The following is a 24,067-nucleotide window of genomic DNA, read 5'->3' as shown; positions in this document are numbered from 1 at the left end:
TGCCCTTAAGTCAAAAGTCACGGAGTGGGGAAAAATAATAATTTGAATCTGAATATATATTTTATGATTCTTTTCTTTGTAAAGCATATTAAGAATACCATAAATGCATGCAAGAGAAATCAAAATCAGAAATAAAATGACCTGTGATTCATTACCCAGTATATCCTCTCCAACAAGGCATGTTTCTGATAGTCTTACCTTCCTAGAATGGCCTTTTGTCAACTTAATTTATCTCTGACTGACTAATACAATAATTATTGCTTTTATTTTCCCTCAAGAAGAATGGAACACATTCTGTCATCATTCTTCCCATAAAATTTTACATTTGGTGATATCATCTGTCAGCCTTCATTTTATTCCACACTCAAGTCATTTGCCTTTAGTTTAATCTTTATAATGAATTTACTTATGTCACTCTTCTCCAGGTCCTCTTGTCTTTCTCAAAGTAGTAGGAGCTAAAAGATGTTGAAAGCTGAAAATAAGTAGCAGTGCATATCAGCTAACAAACTGCCTCAAAATATAAAGAAGAAAAATTATATAAGAAAACTGTAACTCACAAAACGTAACCCCATGGAAAATTATGCAAAGCCATGTCAAGCACTTGAGGACCTGAAGTTAATTCTGTCTAGATTGGCACGCATTCAATGGCTCCCATAAAATTGAACTAGAGAGAAAGATGGTGATAGGGATTAACAAGTTGTCTTAAGGCCAAGAGGCATTTATCACATTAGCACAGAACTCAAGTATGTTTTGGTTTCCCTAGAAATTCTTAAATACTGTAAATTCTCCATTTTAATCTCTGCGATGATATCCATGTTAGTAGGTTAACAAAAGTAATAAAATCTTCCAATTAGGAGGCAAGAGACCTGGATTATATGGCAATCTTTTCCTCTAATTTGCTTTTTGACAGCATATAAATCAATTAAACATTACCTGGCATCATTTTCCTTTCTTAAAAAGGTCATAAAAATATTTTCCACTTTCCTCCCTCTGAGAAATGGATGAGCATCTATGCACAGTTTTTATGGCAGCCTCCCCTGAGGCAGCCTAAGGGAGTTGATTTTTCCATTTCAGAGGGCAGCCGGGCTGCAAAGGCTTGCTCCCGGACCTCTCTTCTTGCTGGCTATCAGGTTTGGCCCAAAGTGTCTTCCTAATGATATTTTACAACAACTAAATGTTTATTTTAATGTTTTTCTTAAAATGTCCACAAGAAAGTAAAACTTTCAAATGTAAACTATGAATTGTGTGATGGCCTGAGGACTTAGTTTACATGCACCATACCCAGAGAGGGTGTGATATTTTGAAATCTTAGATAGATTAAAAATTATTGATTTTTAAAGTAGATTATGGTCAATCTATTCCTGTGAGTGTGGACATATTGTAAGTAGGATATTTTGGTGAATAGGAATTTAAGTAAGAAATGACCCACAGCAATCAGGGTAGGTCTTAATCCTTTTACTGGACTTCTTTACACGAGAATGAAATTCAGAACATAGAAAACCATGAAAGCGAGAAACTGAAAGCAAGGAAACCCAGAAGACAGGGAGAGAACAGATGCTGCCATGTGCCATGGGAAAAAGGAGTCCAGGTCTCCTGCAGCTGTTCTTCATAGAGAAAGTATCACCAGGTGATGCCTTAATTTGGTCATTTTTCTCAGCCTTAAAACTGTAAGCTTGAAAATTATTACATTCCTATTGTTAAAAGCCGATCCATTTAATGGTACCTGCATTTTAGTGTCTAGGAAACTAGAACAGAGGGGCATGTTTTCCTCTTTTTAAAATGTCTGCTTTATTTTACAAATAAAGAGCTAATTCTAGGTACTTTCTAGCAGTTTGTTTCTCCATTGTATCTGGATGGCCTGGGCTACCCTTGACCTTTGTGATATTTCTAAAAAAGTCATTCTATTTTGAAAAATAAACTGGACATGGCATGATTCTATAGGCTTCTTTTATTATGGAAGCAGAGTACAGATGCAGGTATAATTCTTAGGAGAAGGTGAAAACTTATAAAAATTGTATTTTATATCAACATAATATTGATAAGAAAGCTTTCCATTAATATCATAACATAAGCATATGGTCACCTATTTCTTATTGCCAACTCAAATTCTTACATAGCCAAATGTTTTAAAGATAACCCAGGTAAGTAATTTTTAGCTATTTAGAGTTGACTGGGTTGGTAGAACACTTGAAACTATCCCAACATCTGCTAGTCACAGATAAGACAAATCTTTGCAATGTAAGTCCCCAAACCACATTGGTCATTTAGACTATTCTGGTTGGGAGTCTCCCAGTTGGACTTTGATATCACGAAATACATAAGTTGTCCCTACTTTTTCTTTTTTCCCTTTCTTTTCCCTGCCCCACCCCCACCCCTAATTTTGCCTCTGCCCTGTTTCTCTTTCTGATGCCTTTCTCACACAGCATCCTTCAGGCAATATCAACCCTAGAGAAATTTCCCTTCACTACAACCTATCAAAGCACTGCCCACAATAGCTTGTCAAAGGACTGCCTAAAGTGGTACAATCTGTTTTTGATCACCGCTGAAATCCATGAACTTGAACTCACTCCAGAGGTATACAATTTACTTCTCTAAATAGTAGAAAATATATGGGCATATGTAAAATTATTGTAAATATGTGAACATACAGTAAAATAGATAGATAACAATATAATGCAACTTTTTCAGATTTAAACGCTTATTGGTTTTCTTTTAATGGCATTGTAGAATAAGTAAATTTTGTGGTTTGCTCCTTGGGTTCTACTCTCTGTGCCCTTGCATTTGTTCCTTCCCTTTACCCATCATCTTCTATTGCTCTCCCATGAAAATTCGCTGTGTCCTATATTCTTTAACTGGATCTCATTTAACTCATCAAATTAGTAATATCTTATCTGGTCCTAGTCCCTGATACAAACTTGCTCCATGACTAGATCTCTTACAGACCCACTTGCCAATTCTAGAAATAGATATGTAGAGGAGGTAAATTTGTTCTCAGACTCACAATGAGGTCATCCTTGAGGCAAATTTAGTCCTATCCACTGACTCAGCACTAAAATCCAAGCCATTTTCTGTCCCTAATCTGGATTCCATCTCTGGATCCTAGTGCAATTAAATTGACGTCTTTCTTCTGCGTCTGAGTCTCACATTTTATAACTTACTGCACCTCAAATTCCTCCAAACATAGGCTCTAGTTCCTCAATACTCTTTCTTCATATTCTCCCCCAAATCTGTATTAGACCTTGGCATCTGTCATTGAACCTCAGCCTAGCTGTCTGCTGATATACTTGTCTTTTCCTTGACAAATTTCTGCTTCAACCTCTAAATATCATTTGACTCTGACCCAATTTGATGATTTTCCCACCTCTGAAAATATTTTGCTTCTTCATACTACAGCACCCAATGACAAATATTTTCCAGAATACCTATAGTATTTTGTCTGTTGCAACACCCTTCAAATATTATGCTCTGTCATGTGACTCTTCCTCCTATTACCAGACACAAACTTTATTTCTACTGTCATGGCCCACAGCAATTATTAGTTTAGTTTCAAGTCTCTTCACATTTACTTATCCTAACATGGATAACTGAGTGGCCTAAAAAATACATTTTTGCCATATTCAAAGTTGTATTAGAGGTGAGTAATAATATATATAAAAACATTCACCAGGATAAAGTTCATGTGAAATCAATGAAGCAGCCATAAGAATCAAAAAGATAAAAATTTGACATTTCTCAACCATGTCATCAAGCAAGAAAGTGTTAAAAAAAAAAAAAAAAACTTGAATTAAGCCAGGGATTTAAATGTTTATGCTATTTCTTGAATAAATGGCATACACTTTTTTGTGATAGTTTTAAGACCATTATATTTTGCTTTTAAATAAAATATCTAGTGTCTTATATATAATAGCTTTCTTGGGCTCAGCTCTAAAATATGGAATTTCACCAATATGGACCAAAGAGAGAAGTAAGAAGATACTAGGAAGAATCCGGGGTTGGAGAAAATTAATGTAAATGTAGGGCCTGTCCCTGTTGGCATGGAAGTGGAAGATTATTTAGTTAAGGGAGAGAGGAGATGTCATAGTGTTCAAGAGGACATTTAAAATGGGACTTTTTTTTTCTTCAGAAGAGTCTTTACAACAAGGGAGGTTTAATGAATTAGACGGCAATTGTTAGCCAAAATGAACTCTACAAGAGATTTTTCAAGCAAGCAAGGTAAAGGAAGTTGGACAATTAGACCGCTTATACTAGGTTTAGTTATCACTTACTTAATATTATTCCGTATCCACCCCTTGCACAAGAAGGAACTGATAAGAGCTAGAGAGTGACCAGGTCCCAAACAAGTGGGTGAAATCTGGGGAAGGGCTCCATGATAATGGGCAACTTCAATGATAAACAAGGAAATTGAGGCAGAGACCTGCCACTTACAGAACTGGAGTCTGCGGTACACATTGATGCGAAGTGGATTAAGAGAGTGGAGAAAAGACCAGCAATGATTGCTTTATGCAAGTCCACTGGATAAAGGTCCTATGAATGCAAAACTAATTCACGATCTCTGCTCACAGGTAGCACTGGAGCTGCAAATATAATCCTTTACTGTCAGAGGTGGTTCCACAAATAGGTAAAATAGAAGAGAAGACATTAGTGAATAAAGCTGAAGGACTAGGAGAAGGTTTGTCCCACTATTTTCTTTTTTCTAGTTAATATTTCCTTTTCCTAAGCTAGCATACAATATTTTCTTTCCAAAACAGTCTACAGTCACATGTGATGGTTAATTTTGTCTCCAACATATATTAAGTGCTTCTCTGTCACAGTTGGGAGCTATAATTCCTGAGGGCTGTCTATCCTCCAGAATAAAGCACCATCACTGGAAGAGGCTGCTCAGCCAGGGAACAGATGAGTCAATGGGACTACAGCTGGTCTAGAGTATATCAGCAGAAGTAACACAAGTCACTTTGTGCCAATATGATCAAAAAGTGAGAATGTGGGCAAAATTAAATTAAATTAAATTAAAAAATAAAAAAAGTGAGAATGCCTTCTTTACTGTCTCTTCTCCTCTATTTAGGGCTGGCACATTCCTTAGGCACAGTCTCCTTGCCTGGGTCTGTAATACCTTTAGGACTTCACGGAAATGTTTTACCTTCTTAGAAATCACACACACACAAAAATTAGGTCAAAGAAAATGTTTAATCTATAATAATATATACATCTTTTTGCAAATACATATATATATATATTTATACAGTCATAAATATATATATATAATATTTTATATAGAAAAAGGGGCTCATGGGGGCAAAAGTAGCTAGAGCCAATGAAAGCCACAATTCAGTTTTTCTTTTACCCACTCAAGGCCAGAAACATCAAAGCCTTTGGAGGTGGCAGAGCTACAATGCAGAAGGAGCCTGGGTTCCTAAGCATGGGATGTAAGGGAGCTGCTTGCCAATCAAAAACACCCAACTTGAACTATTGTGTGAGCAAAGAATAAACTTTTATTATATTAAGTCACTGGAATTTTGGCTTATTTTTATTAATACAGCCAATATTTTCTTAAGAGTAAAATACATATACTTACAGTGCTCTTTTAAAATACATATCCTCTTGAAATCTTTAAAAACACTCTCTCAAATATCAATTATTGACATTTAAGGCATCTATAAGGATGAGCCACAGAGATGTACAAACTAAAGCAAATTTCTCTATTCAATGATTGCTAACTATCCGGTTCCTATTTATATCTCAAGTTTTACTTCTCACCAATCTTTTCTTCCCTGTCAGATCCAGAAATACTGTGATACTAGTAAATTTCCACAAGCACTGAAATATGCTTCTCTGTTTTTGCACAAACTGTTTTCTCTATCATGAATTGTTCATTAATTTTCTCTTTTGCTTGGCTAAGCACTATTCATCCCATAATACTTAACTCAGAAAATCCCTGTTCTGAAATATTAGACCTAATACCTCATTCTGTGTTAGGAGCAATGTCTTGGTTTTTTTGATTTCTTAATCTCTTTAACTTTAATGCATGATACATAATAGGTGTTCAAAACTGCATTGAATAAATGAATGGAATGGTGTATTTTGTAAAGTATAAAATTTTGTGCAAATGATAAATGGTGATGTGAAATTTCTAACTTGGCATTTCAGAGTATAGACTATCTTTAAACAGCTCTATACTTACACTTAAAGTAATTTAACTGCAAATTAGAAATTAATTTAAAAGTTTATCCCTTGAGATTATAATCCTAATCAATTACTATGACACTCTTTATTTCATATTCTTAAGAAAAATAAGGGACTCATGGTTAAAATATAACTTGGTCATTTCGTCTGGTTTCACACTGAGGAAGAAACAAACTAAGATGTCATTGGCAAATAATCATGTAGCAAGAGACACTGACCAAATCTCACATACTCTTAGATATCTGTTAGCAGTGGCCATGAGGTGGTGACAGTTCACATAAAACGTCCTATTAAAAAATACACACACAACAGAATGATAATGGCATGTAGATGTTAGGGTCTTTAACTCTGGATCATGCTTATTAGGGCTTGAACTCCAGCTCTGTCACTTACCTTAAAATTGAAATAGTAATGGTACCATTTTCATAGGATCATTTTGAAGATAAAATGAGGCAGTGAATGTGAGTCAACTGGCACATGATCAGTGCTCACTGCTGTATTAACCAATGTTATTCTTACTATTTATTCCCAAAAGAGACTACTGCTAGTTTCTTTTGCATATCTTCCTTAGAAGAACCTGGTATTTGGCTGTAAGAGTTCCCTGTTAAATTTTGAAAGTCGTGTCCCTGATATGTTCAATATCATTTATTTCATTCTTTTATATATAAATATGATTCTTTTCAATGTGCAAATATTAAATATCTACCCTGAAGAAAACCAGAGGTCCTTGCACCCCAGAGAGAAACTCAGAGGGGCAGTACTGATGATAGATGATTAGAGAGATAGATAGATGTATAGACAGATAGATAGATAGACGGATAAATGTCTCTTTCTATTTGAGATGTGTATTAGGTTCTTTGAGTACAGACATGTTTCAAAAGTATTGTTGAACTGTGAGGCATGAAAAAGATGACTTTTCCCTAGAAACCCATTTCTAATGTTAAACACTCCATCCCTTTATGCTTTACATTAGAATAATACCTCACTCTGCAAGCCTTCAAACTGGTTACAGAGAAGGGAAGGTAAGCGCTTCTGGGAACTTGCCTGAGGTTCATCATTTACCCTTTAAGGCACCTCTAAGGTCCTCTTTAAGTGAGGCCAACAACCACATAAGCTAGGAAGAAAAACCCGAGCTTCTGATGAGAATCCGGCATGGCTGAGACCTTGATTAGAGTCTCCTGAAATGCTGAGCAAAGGACTCAACTGTCGTAAAACCCTTGACTCACAGAAAGTGTGAGATAATAAATACATTCTGTTGTAAGCTGCTAACTTTGTGGTAATATGTTGCTCTGCAATGGAATACTACCACAAAAAATATATGCTTAGTATTTTAAAACATCTTTAAAACAAATTATCCTCTAGTTATCTGTGGAAAAATCCAAATTATAATTATCACATTTTCCAACCATTTTCTCTGCTAAAATTAATGCCTATTTAAAAACAAAATCTGGCTCTATAGACTTTTATTTACATCCTGGGCATGCATATTGTAGTTTCACATGAGAAAAGACTAAAGCAACACAGTACGTTTGCTGTCGTTGTAACTTTCTCTGCAATAAAAACAAAACATCTGTTACTGTTAGTCTAGATTCACGTGCGGGATGTTTCTTTTCTTAACCCTATTCTACACTTTTCCTTGGTTTGTAGCACAAAGGCAATAATTTAAAAAATACCCACTGAATGAAACACTGCCTTGACATATTTCTCTAGAAGACAGCACACTATAAAATCTTAGTATGTGATGAGTGCTGTTCTTTGATTAATATTTCCTATTTTATTTTAAAACAATAGTGATTAAAAATTACAACTGGGAGTGATTGCAAAACTTGTGACTTTCTTTATTATTTATATAATTAGATTCTAGAACTTTCACTTGAGAATTGCTAATTAGCTCCTGTAGGATTTCCAAAATTAAGTTGTCAAAAAAAAAGATAATCATTTATGAAATGAACAATTGCAGTGCACTTAAATCCAATTTATAGTCATTGAGATTAAAGAATCAGAAGAATTTCTAGTAAAAACAGGCAAAACAATTCCTGATTTACTGGGAGGAGACAGGGCTTAGGTAATTTCTCGAAGGAAATTTTATCAACCTTTTTGGGCAGAATTATCTCTTCTTATCAATCCATAATTTCAAGGACATCAGATTATAGATTCTGACTTATACTCTTCACCTTCAGGTTATTTTCAGTAATTGGTTATGCATACTGTATGTGTGTACTTCATCCTTGCAATATTTCTGATTGTTTTGAAGTATAAAAGTGACAATGTTTAGTATTTCTTTATTGGCCTTGAGACTACATTCACATCTAGAACCATTGTGTCATTTATTATAGTGCATTTAATGTTGGTGTCATTTTAATTCTATCAGCATATTAATAGAATCCAGATGACAGATGGCTAAGCCCATGATTCTGGGGCTTTAATTTTCTCATCCACATAATATGTTTTAGCTTGTTCAGATATCAGTTGTCAATTCTAAATCATCCCACTTCCACCACTTAGTTATAATGACAAAAAAAAAAATGACTAAGGGATTGCTGTCAAGAGATCGTCAGTGGATGGACTGTTCTATAGAAATGGACAACCAGATAGGGACACTATTCTTTTGTTTCAAATTGCATGAGTGATAAAATTTCTTATATTTATCTCTAATGTTCTTATAATAGTGATTTATCACCATGCAATCCGCAGATGCATGGCACTGGTTATGGTATGACTTTTTAAAATCAAGGCATTCTTTAGCAACTCTAACATGTTTATAATATTCAGATCCTAATCCAACAAGCACTGTGCAAATTATAACTCTTGTAATAATGTTCCCCTTGTTAAATGAATTAATCATACCAGGTTGCCTTCCTTTACAATCATTTGTGATGTATCTCAGCGTGCAAATGAAAAACATACCTAGTATTCACTGACCTTAAAAGAGCCCAGAGATAGAACAGACATCTTGAGGTATACACAATCAAAGCTATTACGCCATTCTATATTGTGATATTTATCCCTCTTCTTCTAATGCCACTTGTCATGGGCACTTGAGGAACCAGTACCCCACGTTTCATTTTGAAACTATGCCCTACGCTCCGTGTTAGTCATTTACAAGTGCACATTTTCAATTACTCTGATAACAGTGCAACAAAGTGTGGGACAACTGGACCAATTCACTTCCACAAAGTACAATTGGTCCCTGGGTTCCCATCACATGAACCATCTCACGTTTTGTATAAGAATAAAAATTAATAGTAACAATAGATGCTCTTCATTGAGTGTGTACTGTGGTCTAGGCAAGAAGCTCTATTTTCTTAAAATATGTCTCATCCGTACAACAATCTGATATGGTGTTTTATATTATTTTTATTTTACCACTATAGAAACTGGGGCTCAGAAAGATTAATGAACTTACTGGAATTCACACAGAAAATTCCAGAACTTGATCCAAGACCTCTCTGGCTCTGACGCTGTGATTTTCCTGGCCTTCTGTTATTTAATTTTCATTTCGGAGTAATTTACATGCAAAGGCCTGCAGGTAATCGCAACACAGAAAAGACTTCTCCCAGTCTCGTTTGCGACTTGGTTCAAATGGCTCTAAATACTTAAGTTAGAAACCTGTTTTCATCATTGCATAACATTGCGAAGGTTTCTCTAAAGTTCTGTTTCCTTGTTTCCAAATGGGGATAACAACTCTATAGGGATTTCATCAATACTAAATCAGATGCCTTGCAAAGTGCCTAGTATGTGAGTTACAATAAACATTAATGAGCTGCTTTCCCAGACTGGAGTATTCCAAGCACTTCCAAGGCCCCTGTTCCATCACAACTACTCTTACTTTCTACCACAACATGTAGGAGTTCTTAGGACAGGAGACATGTACAAACCTCTATTACTTTTCTCATCAGAACCTACTCATTTTAAATAGAAATTTGAAAAAAAATTGCAATAATAATCCTTAAATTCCTTTAGAACTTTGAAATTTTCAAATAAAATTTCATATATGGCTTCTACACAAGTTAGGAGGGAAAACATTATTATACTTACTTGACTGATGAGATAGAAGTTTAGGGCAAATTTAGCAGTTAAGGTTTAACAGAGTTAGGAGTGGACTAAAGGCTCTTCATTCCAAGTCTATGTTTTTTTTTTTTTTTTTTTTTACTTTACCACAATGCAAGCAACATACTAAACACCTTTTCCTCATACACACCACCCTCGCTTTCCCACCCAATGGACATCTAATTGATGAACTTCATTTCTACTTGGAGCAAGTGATCTGCATTCACAAACTCCATATGTTCATGAAAAGATTCTGATTCTAGAGCACAGCTGCAACTCACCGCTATCCTTAGGCGGTGCTTTGACTTCCAAGGTGGAGGGGGCATATTTCCAATGACCAAGGCCAAAGAGGTCCAGGGGCTGGTTTTGATCATAGGTGGGCCCCTTCCTACTGCTAGAACTGGTGTGACTAAGCCACCAAGAATACTGGGGATGGCGATGACGAGAAAGAAGATGCTGGACACAAGATTGTGAGTATAACTGACATACCAGATGCTCTTTCCTGATTGGCCATTTCTTATTTGTTGAAAAAGATTCCAAGTATTTTAGGAAACTGAAAGGGAATTTTTTCAAATACTAGCAGCATACTGTATTCAAGGAAGTAAATTACTTTTATTCATTGTCATTTTTTCTATTAAGCATTTAAAAAACATTTTTCAATAAATATTATGTATCTGTTATAAACCAAGGATGATTATTTTCACTCATGTTTACAATCATATTGTGACCCTTATGTAAAAAGTTCACAGTAGAACCAAAATTTAAGCTTAGGATGGATTTTGAATACTTTCAGGTTTCCCTTGGGTTTGAAGTTTTGCCTAAATGCCAAGATAGTTGGAAAACATAACAGAGTAAGTTCTCAATAAGTAGTAGCTGTTATTGTATTGTCAATAGCATGTCTAATGTTAATAAAGTGACACTTCAAATCTATAATACCAACATTGAGATAGAGCATCCCACAATTCTGAAGTTCTTCTATATCAACATGATCCAAGGAAAAATGACTCGCATTAAAACAAATGCTTCCAGCATAGTTCAATCAGGTCTTGAAATGTTATGAAGATAGTATATAATTTGAAGAGAAAGTATGTGTATAATGATCCAATTACTTTTATATGTTATCATATAAAACTATCCCTTTTGAGTGACTCCATCACAAACCAAAACATAAAATTTTATGGTATTATTTCTCCCTCTGTTCAACCTTTTGCCAATGTCTACTGGTCAGTCAGGATATCTGGCAGATTGTAGAAGGCAAGGTAGGATGGAAATTTTCTCTGATGAGTCTTTCTACTGCATTTATACTCTAGCTGCCTCTCCTTCTTCTTACTTTCACGATTGTTTTTATTTTCCAAACTTCAGCATATATGAAACCTAATGACGACCACAACACTTGAAATTGCATACCAAAGTAAATATAAAGTAAAAGAGATCATCCACTTGAGGATTTAAAACTAGCCACAAGATATGACAATTACTTTATTTTTGATGCTAGTTGTTGAGATTCACGTGAGCAACTTTCTGATGTATACCTCCAAGGTTATCCATTTATCCACTCAACAAATATTAATTGAATGTATGGGCAATAAACTAGTTAGGTGCTGTATAATATAGCTGTGTCTGGATCTGCAGTGGTAAGCAAAACGGACCATATCTGCTGTATAGGAGCCAGCAATTAAATGAGAGGAATAAAAAAAAGTGTATAAAAATAATTGGGAATTTGATTAATTATAATACAGCTAAGTAAAGTAAAGGGGCTAAGCAGACAATTCAATGTTGAGGGATGACATTTTACTACCCAGTAAAATGAAAATTAACTAGTCATGAAAAATCTGGTGACTGGGGAGGATGAAGGAGAGGGCAATTTCTCTCTCTAAAGAAAATACTGTCATCTGCAAATTATCTAGACTCAAAGGCTGGGACTCTCTCTTGATTTCAGGCTTTATACTTAATTCATTTTCAGAGCCATATAGTATAGCTGTATAGGTTGTGCTCTGAGAATTGTAACTTTCCAGAGTAAGGGCTCAAAAAAAAAAAAGGATGGTAAAAGGATGCCACATGAACTAGTAGCAATTCTACCCTGCATATCTGGTTGTTCATCTAAAGCATTTTAATGGTTCACTGAAAATGGTTTTATATCCGTCTGTTTTTATCTTATCTATTCTCACAAGCCCTTCACTTCAAGTTCTTTTATTATAACATCATGGAGGGCTTTCTGACTGTGGATTCCCCACTCTACAGTCTATACTGCAAAAGTTTTAAACAACAAAAAAATGAGGTTTGCAACAGAGATGGACGTGGATTATTCTATGGAAAATTAGCAGGCTGCCTCTCAAGAGACTTTACTATATGGTTTTGCAGTAACTGACCATATCGGCATACCCTACCAGATTTGTGACTTAAATATAATGCCAGAATGCCGATTTCCTAATTTAAAATAATAAATGTAATCAGTCTATGTACCAGAATACCCATGAAAACATCAATAAATCACTCTTTTTCTATTGGGAAAGCCATATGAACATCCAAATCATAATGAGAATATTGCCCAGTAAGCATGAAATCAGAGCAAGGGAGGTTAATTAAATAAATCCCATAGACTTAAAGGGAAGTTAGACTGATTAATTCACTTCCATAATAGCACTAATTTTCCCAGTGGGATGGAACTATTAAGCATCTACTTGCTTTGGTTTCTTTTCCCACGATACTTGAGAGATCACTGCTAAAGCTTTCATTTGGAAGATTTCATTCATCTATTCTTCCAAACAAAACAAATAGTTTTTATTTGTTTGTTTCTTTTTGCTTGTTTGTTTGGTTTTTGGGGGAACTGCGTGGACCAGGAATTGAACCCAGGTCTACCACATGGCAGGCGAGAATTCTACCACTGAACTACCCTTGCATGCCCTAATAAAGCTCATGTCCATTATATTCCACTCTTCTGGAATCCTCTCTCTTACTTGTGTCTACTTGTCTCCTTTCATGCAAATTCTAGATCAACTCAGTTAAATTAATTTTCATTTATTAAGTGGCTATGTATGTGCTACAATGTTACAAAAGTTAGGATTACTTCTCTTGAGAACTTCACATTTTATAGGTGAAAGCAAAAATGCAGAGATATAATGTAAGAGGTAATGGGGAAATAGAAGACAAAGCAAGCGATTCTCTTGGACAGTTGGAAAGGAGAGCAACCTCATGCAAGGAATGGCATTGTAATCTTAAGGAACAGGGCATAGGATACCTAGCAGTAAGAAGTAAGAAAATTCTAGATCTTTCTGTAAATATTCCAGCCTTCATTGATCTCTCACTTTTCTGGAAAACTCTATTTGCTTTCATTATAAATATACTTATATGATTAAAATAATAGAATAATTAGAATATTAGAATAATATTATAATAATTACTATTTAATAATTATTATCTAATTAGAATATATAGAATAATTAGACTACACTATTAGAATAATTTCCCCAAATGAACTATTGCTCCCTGATGATACTTGTATTTCACACCCTAGGATATATTTACATTATTATTACATTATTTACATTCTAATAGAACTTATCTGAATATATATATGTATATATATATATACACACACACACAAAGGAAATATGTTACTACTCAAGCAGTCCTTTGGTCACTGTGAATGAGGGCCTTGAGCCGACTACTACATAGACAGACTACATAGCGTAGTTAGGAAAGTAATTATAAATAGTCACATTTCCAGTCATCAATTTTTCATGTGTGTTACATGTGAGTACACTATCTGAAGTCACTGTTTGTGCACAGGAAACACTTCTTTGGCGTTCTCAGTTTCAAAACCATGCCAATATTTGTTGAAAAGGAATAAATGTGCATCTATTGTTCAATTGGAAAAAAATATTCACCAAGCTAGCCCCGAGAGGTTTCTCTAAACTACAGTTCTTTAACTATGTCCTTTTAGCAAAAATTGTTGTTGAACTGCCACAGAGGATGTGTGTGTTTCTCCTGAAACACACTAAGGGTATATGATCCACAAAGGCTGTTCCATTTCCAAATTTTCTCATAATTTCTGTGCTAAAAGTTCCTTAAGAGTGACAATTCTAGGAACATTCTTAGGGAACTATACATTAGTGCAACACGCTTGTTTTAAATAATTACTAATACAATATAGGATTTAAAAAAAATTCTAATGTATAAAATATTTGCTGAAATATTTAGAAAACATGGTAATCCATTTTCAATATAACTTTACTGATATTTGGAGAGCTTTATAAAAATGCTATCTTAAATAGGGTAAATTCTTATTTTTTATTTTCTTGAGAGAATTCATAGAATCTTAATGTTCCATGCATTACAGCTTAAATAACAATAATCAGAGCTAAGCTTTTTTATATAACAGATCAGACATCTGTGTAAAGGGGATAAAAAAAATGAACACCTCTTTGTTCCTGATTGCAAACAACTTATAGGTTATGCTCCCAATTCACATAATTGCATATCAAAAGGAAATGATCTGTTATGAAAATAGACAAATCTATAATAAAAAGCAATATTTTGTAATTGAGGTGAATTTTTCTTCTTTGCCTACCTACTATACAGAAAATAATAGTTGCCTAATAAATGCCTATTGATTAACTTTTTTTTTCCAGTTTGAACCAAAGGTAGCCCAACTTTTCTTTCTTACAAATGCCTTTGCATGCATATTTATCAGTCAATATATATGGCACTTACACAGTGGGATCATCTAAAATATTTGAAAAGGAATACGTCAACAGTTCTTGGCTTCATTTAGAAAAATGAATTTGGGTTTCAGCTGTACCACTCACCAAGTAGGAAAGCTTTAGAGACTGAAAGATTCAGACACTCAGTATCAAATTTATAAAGAAGAGTAATAATAGCTGTCTAATCAGACAGAGAATTGTCAGGATGATAAAATTAGAAGGCAGGTGAGAGTATGTTCGAATTTTAAAGGACATATCAATATTATTTATACCCATTTCTAAAAACTTGAGGATGTTTTTAAAGCTAAACATTTACTTTGGACTGGCATTTACTAATCCACTCAGGTATATAGATTACATTTGGAAATGAAACATATAAATACTAATATTTTCTTAAGTAATACTAAAACACGACAAGAGGAAATTATAAAAGTATTTTGAAAATAATTGGTTTAAAGTTTCTTTACATAGTCTCGAGCTATAGTAATATGCTGAAAGTATTTTATAACCATTCATTATTTTCAAAACATCTTTTAGGGATGAGCATTTGAGTCAAGTATTCCATCACTTTGTGGAAGCTTGGGATTTCCTAAACTTAATTACTTAGTGTTTAAAGCTAAGACTTTAATATGAATTTAATAATATTTTGATTATATAGCCATCGGCATCATTAGTTCTCTATTACAAATATCTTTCCCCATCTCTCAGCAAATTCCAGTTCTAAAACAATTTTGTAAGTAATAATCTTACTTGAGGAGTGTCTGTATTTGTAGATGAGGGCAAAGAGGTGAAGAAGGCAGGGAAGATACCAAATATTACCCTTTTCAACTTGGTTATACTAAGAACTAAATGGTTCCAGCTGAAAGTCTTGAATCCTATTAAAAGGAGTTAATAATAGAATGGTCGCTCTTTTCCGGCTGGAATCATGGAGGGGGTCGAAGAGAAGAAGAAGGTTCCGGCTGTGCCAGAAACCCTTAAGAAAAAGCGAAGGAACTTTGCCGAACTGAAGATCAAGAGCTTGAGGAAGAAATTTGCCCAAAAGATGCTTCGAAAGGCAAGGAGGAAGCTTATTTATGAAAAAGCTAAGCACTATCACAAGGAATATAGGCAGATGTACAGAACGGAAATTCGAATGGCTAGAATGGCAAGAAAAGCTGGCAACTTCTATGTACCTGCAGAACCCAAACTGGCATTTGTCATCAGAATCAGAGGTATAAATGGCGTGAGCCCAAAGGTCCGAAAAGTGTTGCAGCTTCTTCGCCTTTGCCAAATCTTTAATGGCACCTTTGTTAAGCTCAACAAGGCCTCAATTAACATGCTGAGAATTGTGGAACCATATATTGCATGGGGCTACCCAAACCTGAAGTCAGTGAATGAACTGATCTATAAACATGGTTATGGCAAAATCAATAAGAAGCGGATTGCCTTGACAGATAACGCTTTGATTGCACGATCTCTTGGTAAATACGGCATCATCTGCATGGAAGATCTGATTCATGAGATATATACTGTTGGGAAACGCTTCAAAGAAGCAAACAACTTCCTGTGGCCCTTTAAATTATCTTCTCCCAGAGGTGGAATGAAGAAAAAGACCACCCATTTTGTATAAGGGGGAGATGCTGGCAACAGGGAAGATCAGATTAATAGGCTTATTAGAAGGATGAACTAAGGTTTCTGCGATTATTTTTGTAATATGGTCAATTAATAAACAGCGACTGCTTTCAAATTGAAAAAAAAAATAATAATAGAATGGTCTATGGAAAAACGCCCCTATTGCAAACTATGGTCTACAGCTAACAGTAATGTCTTAATATTCTTTCATCAATAGTAAAAACTGCACCACACCAATGCTAGGGATCAGTGATAGAGTATTTTCTTTCTCTCTCTCTCTTTCTTTTTTTTGAGTAATGAAAATGTTTTAAAATTTATTGTGGTGATGAATGCCCAACTATATAATTAAATTATGAGCCACTGATTATATACTTTGGATGAATTGTATGGTATGTGAATATACCTCAAAATTGCATTGAAAAAGAAAAAAAATATATATCTTGAATATATATGCTGGATTCCAGGGAGATATGTGGAACTACAAAGCCATATGTGGACCAATGGGGGCTAAAAATAACATAGTGAAGCAATCCTTCTGGACGAGAGAGGATGTGGGCATAATGACAGATGAAGCCTAACAACCTCTTATCTTAATCCAGTCCCAGGGTTTCTGGAGTATGTAAGGGTTCTGAATTACTATTTGGAAAATATATGGATAGTATGAAATCTTGAAACACTTCAGTAAGCTCTCCTCAATTATGATACCACTTACTTAAAATTCCAGTAAGCGTGAATTTACTTCTGGATATCTTTGCACAACTGTGAGAATCTACAACCAAATGTCCATATATAAAGAATTACTCCAATTGGAAAATAATTGGAGGAAAAATAAGAAGCAGTAATTCGGGTTAGAAAAAAAGATGAGAAATAAAATTGAGCCAAAGCATGGCACGTTTTGTCTAAAACAGCCTTGGAAGACAATGTAATAACCTTTAGACTTAGAGCAATGTGGAGGATGAGATCGTATAGATGTATATAGGAGAGACTGAAGGACTCAGGTCAAAGTTATCTTTTGCTTAAACAAATGACAGGAGGACATTATGATTTTAAGATAAGCTAAGTCTATAAAAAAATAAAATAAAATGACATCTATTGGTAAGAGGTTTGGAGAAATGACCTAGATGCAGAAGGGATTTTCCCCACAGTTATACTAACTTGAGAAACCTAAGCAAAAGTTTTGCCAAACAGTTTTCCTTCTCACGTATCCATATTTCTCTATTTTTTTAAGACCCACATAGAATCAAGGAAGTGGGAATTCATATATCCAAGGAATAAAATAAAATAAACGTGCAACATGATGAAGAACCAGAAGTAGAAGGAAAAATAGCCTCAATAGTATGCGTTTTTTTCTCAAGCAGAGCGAAATTGTTTTACAAAAGCTCATGGAAATTTCTGAAAGTAAAATACTGAAAAGTGGAATTCTTTTAAAGAAAAAAATATGTTATTTTTATCGTGTCAATTTTTACTAATTTATTATGCACACACAATCTAATTAATGTACTCTCCATTGATTGAGTTTATTATTTTCATGGAAAATGAAAAATTAGTTTTCTCATGATGTCAGTTACTCTACTTCTATTTTTTGCTTAACGTATTATAATTCTTCATTGTGATTTCTCCTACAAAGGGGATTTGAGAGAATTAATCTTCTTCTTTGGCATCCAGATTAGCTCTGTGTCTGTGGGCTGATTACTGTCTGCTCTAGGCCTTCATTAGCTCATCTGTCAAAGAAAAGATTTAGTCTTGATGATCACTGACATACTTTCATGCTCAAAATTACAAACTTATATGTTTTGTACCGCGGTGTTTGATGTCATTTTTCATCCTAAAACTAGTGAGGGATTGAACTGTTTACGTATTTTTAGCCTTTTAGTGAATTCATTAATTAACTTTAATTAGCTATCCACACCAAGTACTTAACATTTTTACTTTCTCTGGGACTAAAAATTGTTGACAATGACACTTGTCAGAGTTCCAACCCCTTTTTTTGAAAAAGTAACCTTTTCCTCTCCTTTATTATTCTCCCTCTTTGTTTTCTTTACCTTCATCTTTTATAAACCATTTTGCATACTGATTTGTATTAATAGTGGAAACTACAGGACACTGCTTAAAACTAGTCTTAGATCCCCCAACTAATATACCTAGTATATTGGGCAAGTTACTTAAACTATTTGTCTAATTTTTCATCTAGGGAATTAGTTGTGATAAATCCTAAAACATAATAGATAGATAGATAGACTGAGATATACACACATATATGTAGTACTCTATAATACCTAACCTGTATCTATAAATTATAATAAATGGCTTAACATATATGTATGTACGTATATGTATGTGTGTGTATCTATATGACATGGAAAAGCACTGGTGTGCAGTAGGCATACAAACACCATTATTACTAATTTTATCAAACATTCACCTAAATATAGCATAAATATATGAATTTTGCCAGTAACTACTATGTCACAATCAGCATTTTCAAACCCAACAGTTCTTATAAGATGTTTTCCTTTCAGGTCTTGTTACTAGAGTATTAAAATATAAATACATATAAATAGATAAAGCTCATAATATTGCTTCTAGTAATGTGTTTAATTTTATTGACTGTTCAACACTGCATAGAGTTCAATGGCAACATAAAATACAGTAGGACCAAGAAAAAATCCATTTTAAAAATTAAACATTCGGCTAGGTAGCAAATATATTCAAACAAAATGAAAAATAAAGTGAAAATGATTAAGTCATATGCTACTTACTAGTGTAAGTGAGTTGAAAACCTTGGTCAGTGTCAGATCCATTGGTGTTGAATTCTAGCCACAGGTGATTAGAAGTGCTATTTAGGATCATTCCCATCAATTCATTTTTAGTGAAGCCTCCCAGTGGGCGTGATGAACTATCTTTTCCATCATAGACCTAATGGAAAATGCAAAGCATGAGTCTCTTTACTCCTAAATTCTGTTTTTCTATTAGTTATTTTATAAGAAATTCAACTTTTCAAAGATGTGATTTTATACAGTACTTATAAACTTTACACAGTGTATAGAAAGTTGAAAGAACCATTCTTTAAGTTTTATCCTTGTCATTAACATTATAGTCAAATGATTCCATTTGTATGTAGATCAGGGTACATTAGTAAATTTGAGAGATTTTTCTGAGTTTATTTACAGTTAAATAAATATTTCTGTGCATTTCCAGATTTCGTTATCTAAACTTTCTCTTTCCCCTCCTTAACAAACTACTCATAAAGGTAGAAAGGCCTTATAATGTTTCAGTTTTGAATATCTCTCTGAAATACCAGGTAAGTAATAGACCATCCCATTCCTCTTTGTTCCCTTTGCATGGATTAAAGAATAAGAAAGAGTGCCTCCTTTTGTCACATTCTGTAGTCTTTAAGCCTGAGATTTCTTTAGAATTCTCTTTCAAGAATTCTATCAGGAAATAATTTCAGAGAGATATATTGTCTTGCTCTAAAATACCTTGTATTTGACTTTATCTTTCCAAGTGATTATAAAACATGAATGGCTGTAATGAGTATTTGGTGGGTAAAGCAGATAAGACTTGGTTTGGGGCAAGCATGAGCGGTAAGGGAGAGAGAGTTGTCAATGAGGAAATCCCAGGGTTCACTGACATAGGTCACACTGGGAGTCATGGGTACTGATTTTATTTCCTGGAAGGGGTTGTGTCAAATTCACTGTAGAGGCCTGGACTCTGTGATGTTCCACAAGTTACTTTTCTTCTAATGCCATGAGGCTCATTTGCCTTAAATAATATTTAGATTCTAGCACAATTCAGTACTGTACGCCCCCTCCTACTCCAAAAAAACAGGAAAGAGAATGTTTCTTAGGAACGGTTAATCCCTTCTTCTCTTTTGCTAACAAGGAAATGGTATGGTAAGGATTTTATGAAAGCAAGACTATAAATGTGTTACAATACATTGACTCACAGCACGTTTTTCTCATTAAGAAGAGTAACTTAATTTAAAAAGTGTAATATATATATATATATATATCATCAGTAGCCACTCCAACATTTCTTTATTTTTCCGCACTTCTTTTCTTTCCCACACAAAATGAATTCTTGCTTTTCTCCTATCATTTCTCTTTTAATACATAAATCATATCATTGCTCAACAAACTTGCAAATACACACACTCATAAAAGTAGAAGTACATTTAGAAGATTAATTTTATAGAGAACATTTTACTTTCTCTTAATTAAATAAGTATATATGAATGTAGTAGAATCAACTACTCTCTACTTCCTCAGTAAAAGCTAGGATGAGGGTATTGTTTGAGAAACAAAAGCATGTCATTTGTTTTAATATGTGGTTTCATTATACCTAGTGAGTTTCCTACTATCCAAATCATAAAGAATTTTAAATCTAGAGAATCAGGCCCAGAAAACAAATGAGCTTCCCAGGAAAGGTCTTGGTTACTTCATACACCATAAGATTCTCTGTAACACATGGAAATCCTCAGAAATGAGGGTGGCAATAAAGCAACTTAACACACCCTTAAGCCCATTCCTAATGTCTTTCTGAAAATTACCGTAGTCACCGACACTGAACCTTTGCTTCCTCACAAATATTTGAACAAATTCACAGAGCTTTAGTGAGTGATAAGAAATACACGGTATGCCTTGCATCCAGCTTATCATATCTTCATTGTCATAACTACTAAAAGTGAACAGTTGAAAATGCTAGACTACAAACTTCCTTAGAACCATAATTCTGACTTATTTATGGACATCACCAGCAATCAGCTCTATGCTTGACAAAATATATCTAGAAATGAACATGAAATTGACTAATGTGGAACATCATTTTATCAACTTTTGAAAGTTGAAAATTTGGTTTCAAGCTTCCATCTGTCACAAATGAAAAATCAGATAGAACCATAAGTCAGAACACATTAGTAGCAAACTATTTTTAATTCATAACACCTCATAGTTATACTTTCTTATCTACAAATAGCTATTTAAAAAGTAGTTGTATTTGAAAGCCTCTATGATTCATACGTTAATACTGGTCTATGACTATTTGCACTACAAAATCTCCTTAGAACTTGGCATTTTATCAGTTCCATATGCTCATAATCATAGAGCTGAGTTAGCAGATCATCACAAATGAGAAAACACTGCATAGTATCCTAGAGTGACAATTATGTAAAGTATTTGAGAAATCATTCCCAGTTTTACAGGAACGTTATCCCAAGGCTCTATTTCCAAATTTAACTTCTCTTTCCATGATATATTCCTTTCATAATATTTTCATTAGAACCATATGTCTTTCACATGATTTTTCCACATGAAACAAAAAAACATCATGCAATGTAGGTGTATGTTTATATAAAGCCTTAGACTTTATTATTGGACTGTAGCATTGACTGCATTTACACTGAAAAATTAAAATAATTTCACTTGAAATATTTTTAGGACTGATATTTATTAACATATTCAATAAAATATGTGCCTCTAAAACATTTAGGCATTTTAGGTGATTGACAGTTTTCTGCAATTAATGTGGTAAGCAAGATTTTTTTTTGCTTTTTGTTATAATCAACAAGTTTAAACTGCATGCAATCAAAAATGAACATGATTTCCTTCCTTTCATTCCAGTAATAATTATCATGTATATTTTATGCAGTATCTTTAATCACTCACCTGCACCAAAGTATATTTAATATTTACTTAAAAGTTTGACTTAAAGTCTTTTGACTTCTAAATTTGAAGTTACCAAAGAACTCAGAAAATGGTTACTTACCATGCAACTTTAGATTTTTTTCAAATAGCAAAAATGACTAGTTTCCTACATGAAAATCACTTCTTAATTACAGTTCTTCATATTGCCAGAATGAGCTTTTGAGAGACGATTAAAATGAAAGAACATGTAAATAAAACCACTCTTCTGAATTATAACATTGAAAAAGAGTCAAATGTTGCCCTAGAAGAAAGTAAGTCACTTTATAAGCCTCCCTGACCTGTGTACAAAACTTCTAATGAGGTCAAGAGGAAATCCTCTAGAGATTCCTTTTAACCCATTGTACAGGTAGATGGTGCACCAGGAGGTTATTAGCCTTTTTTTTATCAGTTGGCTCTTTTCATATTATCTTAATGCTCACAGCTTATGCTGAGTTGAATCTCCTGCATCTACAATTTATCATTTTGTGTGTCCATGTAGATGTAAATATCATTGAGAAACCCTAGGCCTTTTAGAAAGGGAATGAATAGAGAGCTATGGCTCTCTCTTGCCACAAATCACCTGTGTGACATTGGGAAAATTGCTTAACTTTTCATAGGAAAGAGTAGGTGGTTGGCTTAGACAATTTCTAGCATGAGCCTGTGTGTTCGAAGACTTTCTCTTTCAAATGTCGGGAGGTGAGGTCTTCCAATGTCTAACCCTCAATAGTCAGACTCTGGAAGGTTCCCAGTTTCCCAAAATAAGTATAGGAGGAATAGGAGCTGTATCAGAAGCCTTAGGAATTAAAGAATATTGCCAGTTGGAACTGAAATTTTACAAATAAGGGTAAGACCAGGGTGCATCTCTATTCAGTTTTATGTCTTTTTTCCTAGATTCTTTCTAGAATACAGTATTTGTCCTGAGCTCCACAGTGTTTCTCTGATGCTCTGCATAATCTCAGAACTCTTGATGCTGGGCCCAACTCCTAGGGTTTCACTGAACCTTAAGGACTCAGCTTTAGACTAGCTCAGTTGTTAAATTTCTTCTTCCCTGCCCTATTGAGTGGGATTCTGTCTTGCTCTGGCTTGACTTCCCCCTATTAATGCTATTTTCTGCTCTAATGATGGGGTGTGAGTTTATTTCCATTATCACATCAAAACCTAGGGTGGGCCATGGTGGCTCAGCAGGCACAGTTCTCACCTGCCATGCTGGAGACCCGGGTTCAATTCCCAGTGCCTACCCATGCAAAAAAGAAGAAGAAGAAAAAAAAAACCCTCTTACTCTATGTTGTGATGTTTTTTAAAAATCTAGAATAATTATAAAAAAGGTTGATAGGAGCCCCACATGTTTGAATAGCTATTATTATGAACAGGTGCAATGCTAGATGCATTCACGTATATTAAAATTTAATTCTCAAAAGAACACCAAGAAGTAGGTAGTGCTGCATGTTTTTACACACAACAAAGCTAAGGTTCAAAACCTTTAAATAAGTTGTCCAAGGTACACAACTAGTGGATTTTTGACTAAGTTATTTGGAAGCCCATTCCACTAAGTGGACTTAGTTGACTAAGTCACTAAGTCACCGACACTACTCTTACCTTCTTAAACCTACCTTCTCTTACCTTCCTTGAGAAGAAAAGATGGACGTACGTTAAAGAAGATTCTTTTTACCTTTAGAATATCTCCTTCAAACAGCTGAAAGCTTCGGGCTCTGAGACGGATTCCCTTGCCAGCTTCTGTTTCTATTTTATAGATACACTCATGGTTATTATCGTAATTTGATGGGAAATTCGGAGACAGTAATGTTCCTTCATTTCCTTTGACACTCGCTCCACATTCAGCTA

General features: G+C 34.4%; 1 protein-coding gene and 1 pseudogene across 1 annotated transcript in view; one reads left to right on the top strand and one right to left on the bottom strand.

The window, feature by feature from the left end:
• The window catches only part of CSMD1 (CUB and Sushi multiple domains 1), a 519,811-nt gene that overhangs the window by 407,186 nt on the left and 88,558 nt on the right, over positions 1–24,067 (bottom strand). The window contains 2 exon segments of the mRNA XM_077151716.1: positions 19,304–19,460; positions 23,895–24,064. Coding sequence (XP_077007831.1) covers positions 19,304–19,460; positions 23,895–24,064 — 327 coding nt within the window.
• On the top strand, positions 15,843–16,574 carry LOC143676032 (large ribosomal subunit protein uL30 pseudogene; annotated as a pseudogene).

Source organism: Tamandua tetradactyla, chromosome 3 (assembly GCF_023851605.1).
Source record: "Tamandua tetradactyla isolate mTamTet1 chromosome 3, mTamTet1.pri, whole genome shotgun sequence".
NCBI classification, from domain to species: Eukaryota; Metazoa; Chordata; class Mammalia; order Pilosa; family Myrmecophagidae; genus Tamandua; species Tamandua tetradactyla.
Note: the sequence above shows the minus strand (reverse complement) of the source record. Positions and strands in the feature narration are given on the sequence as shown.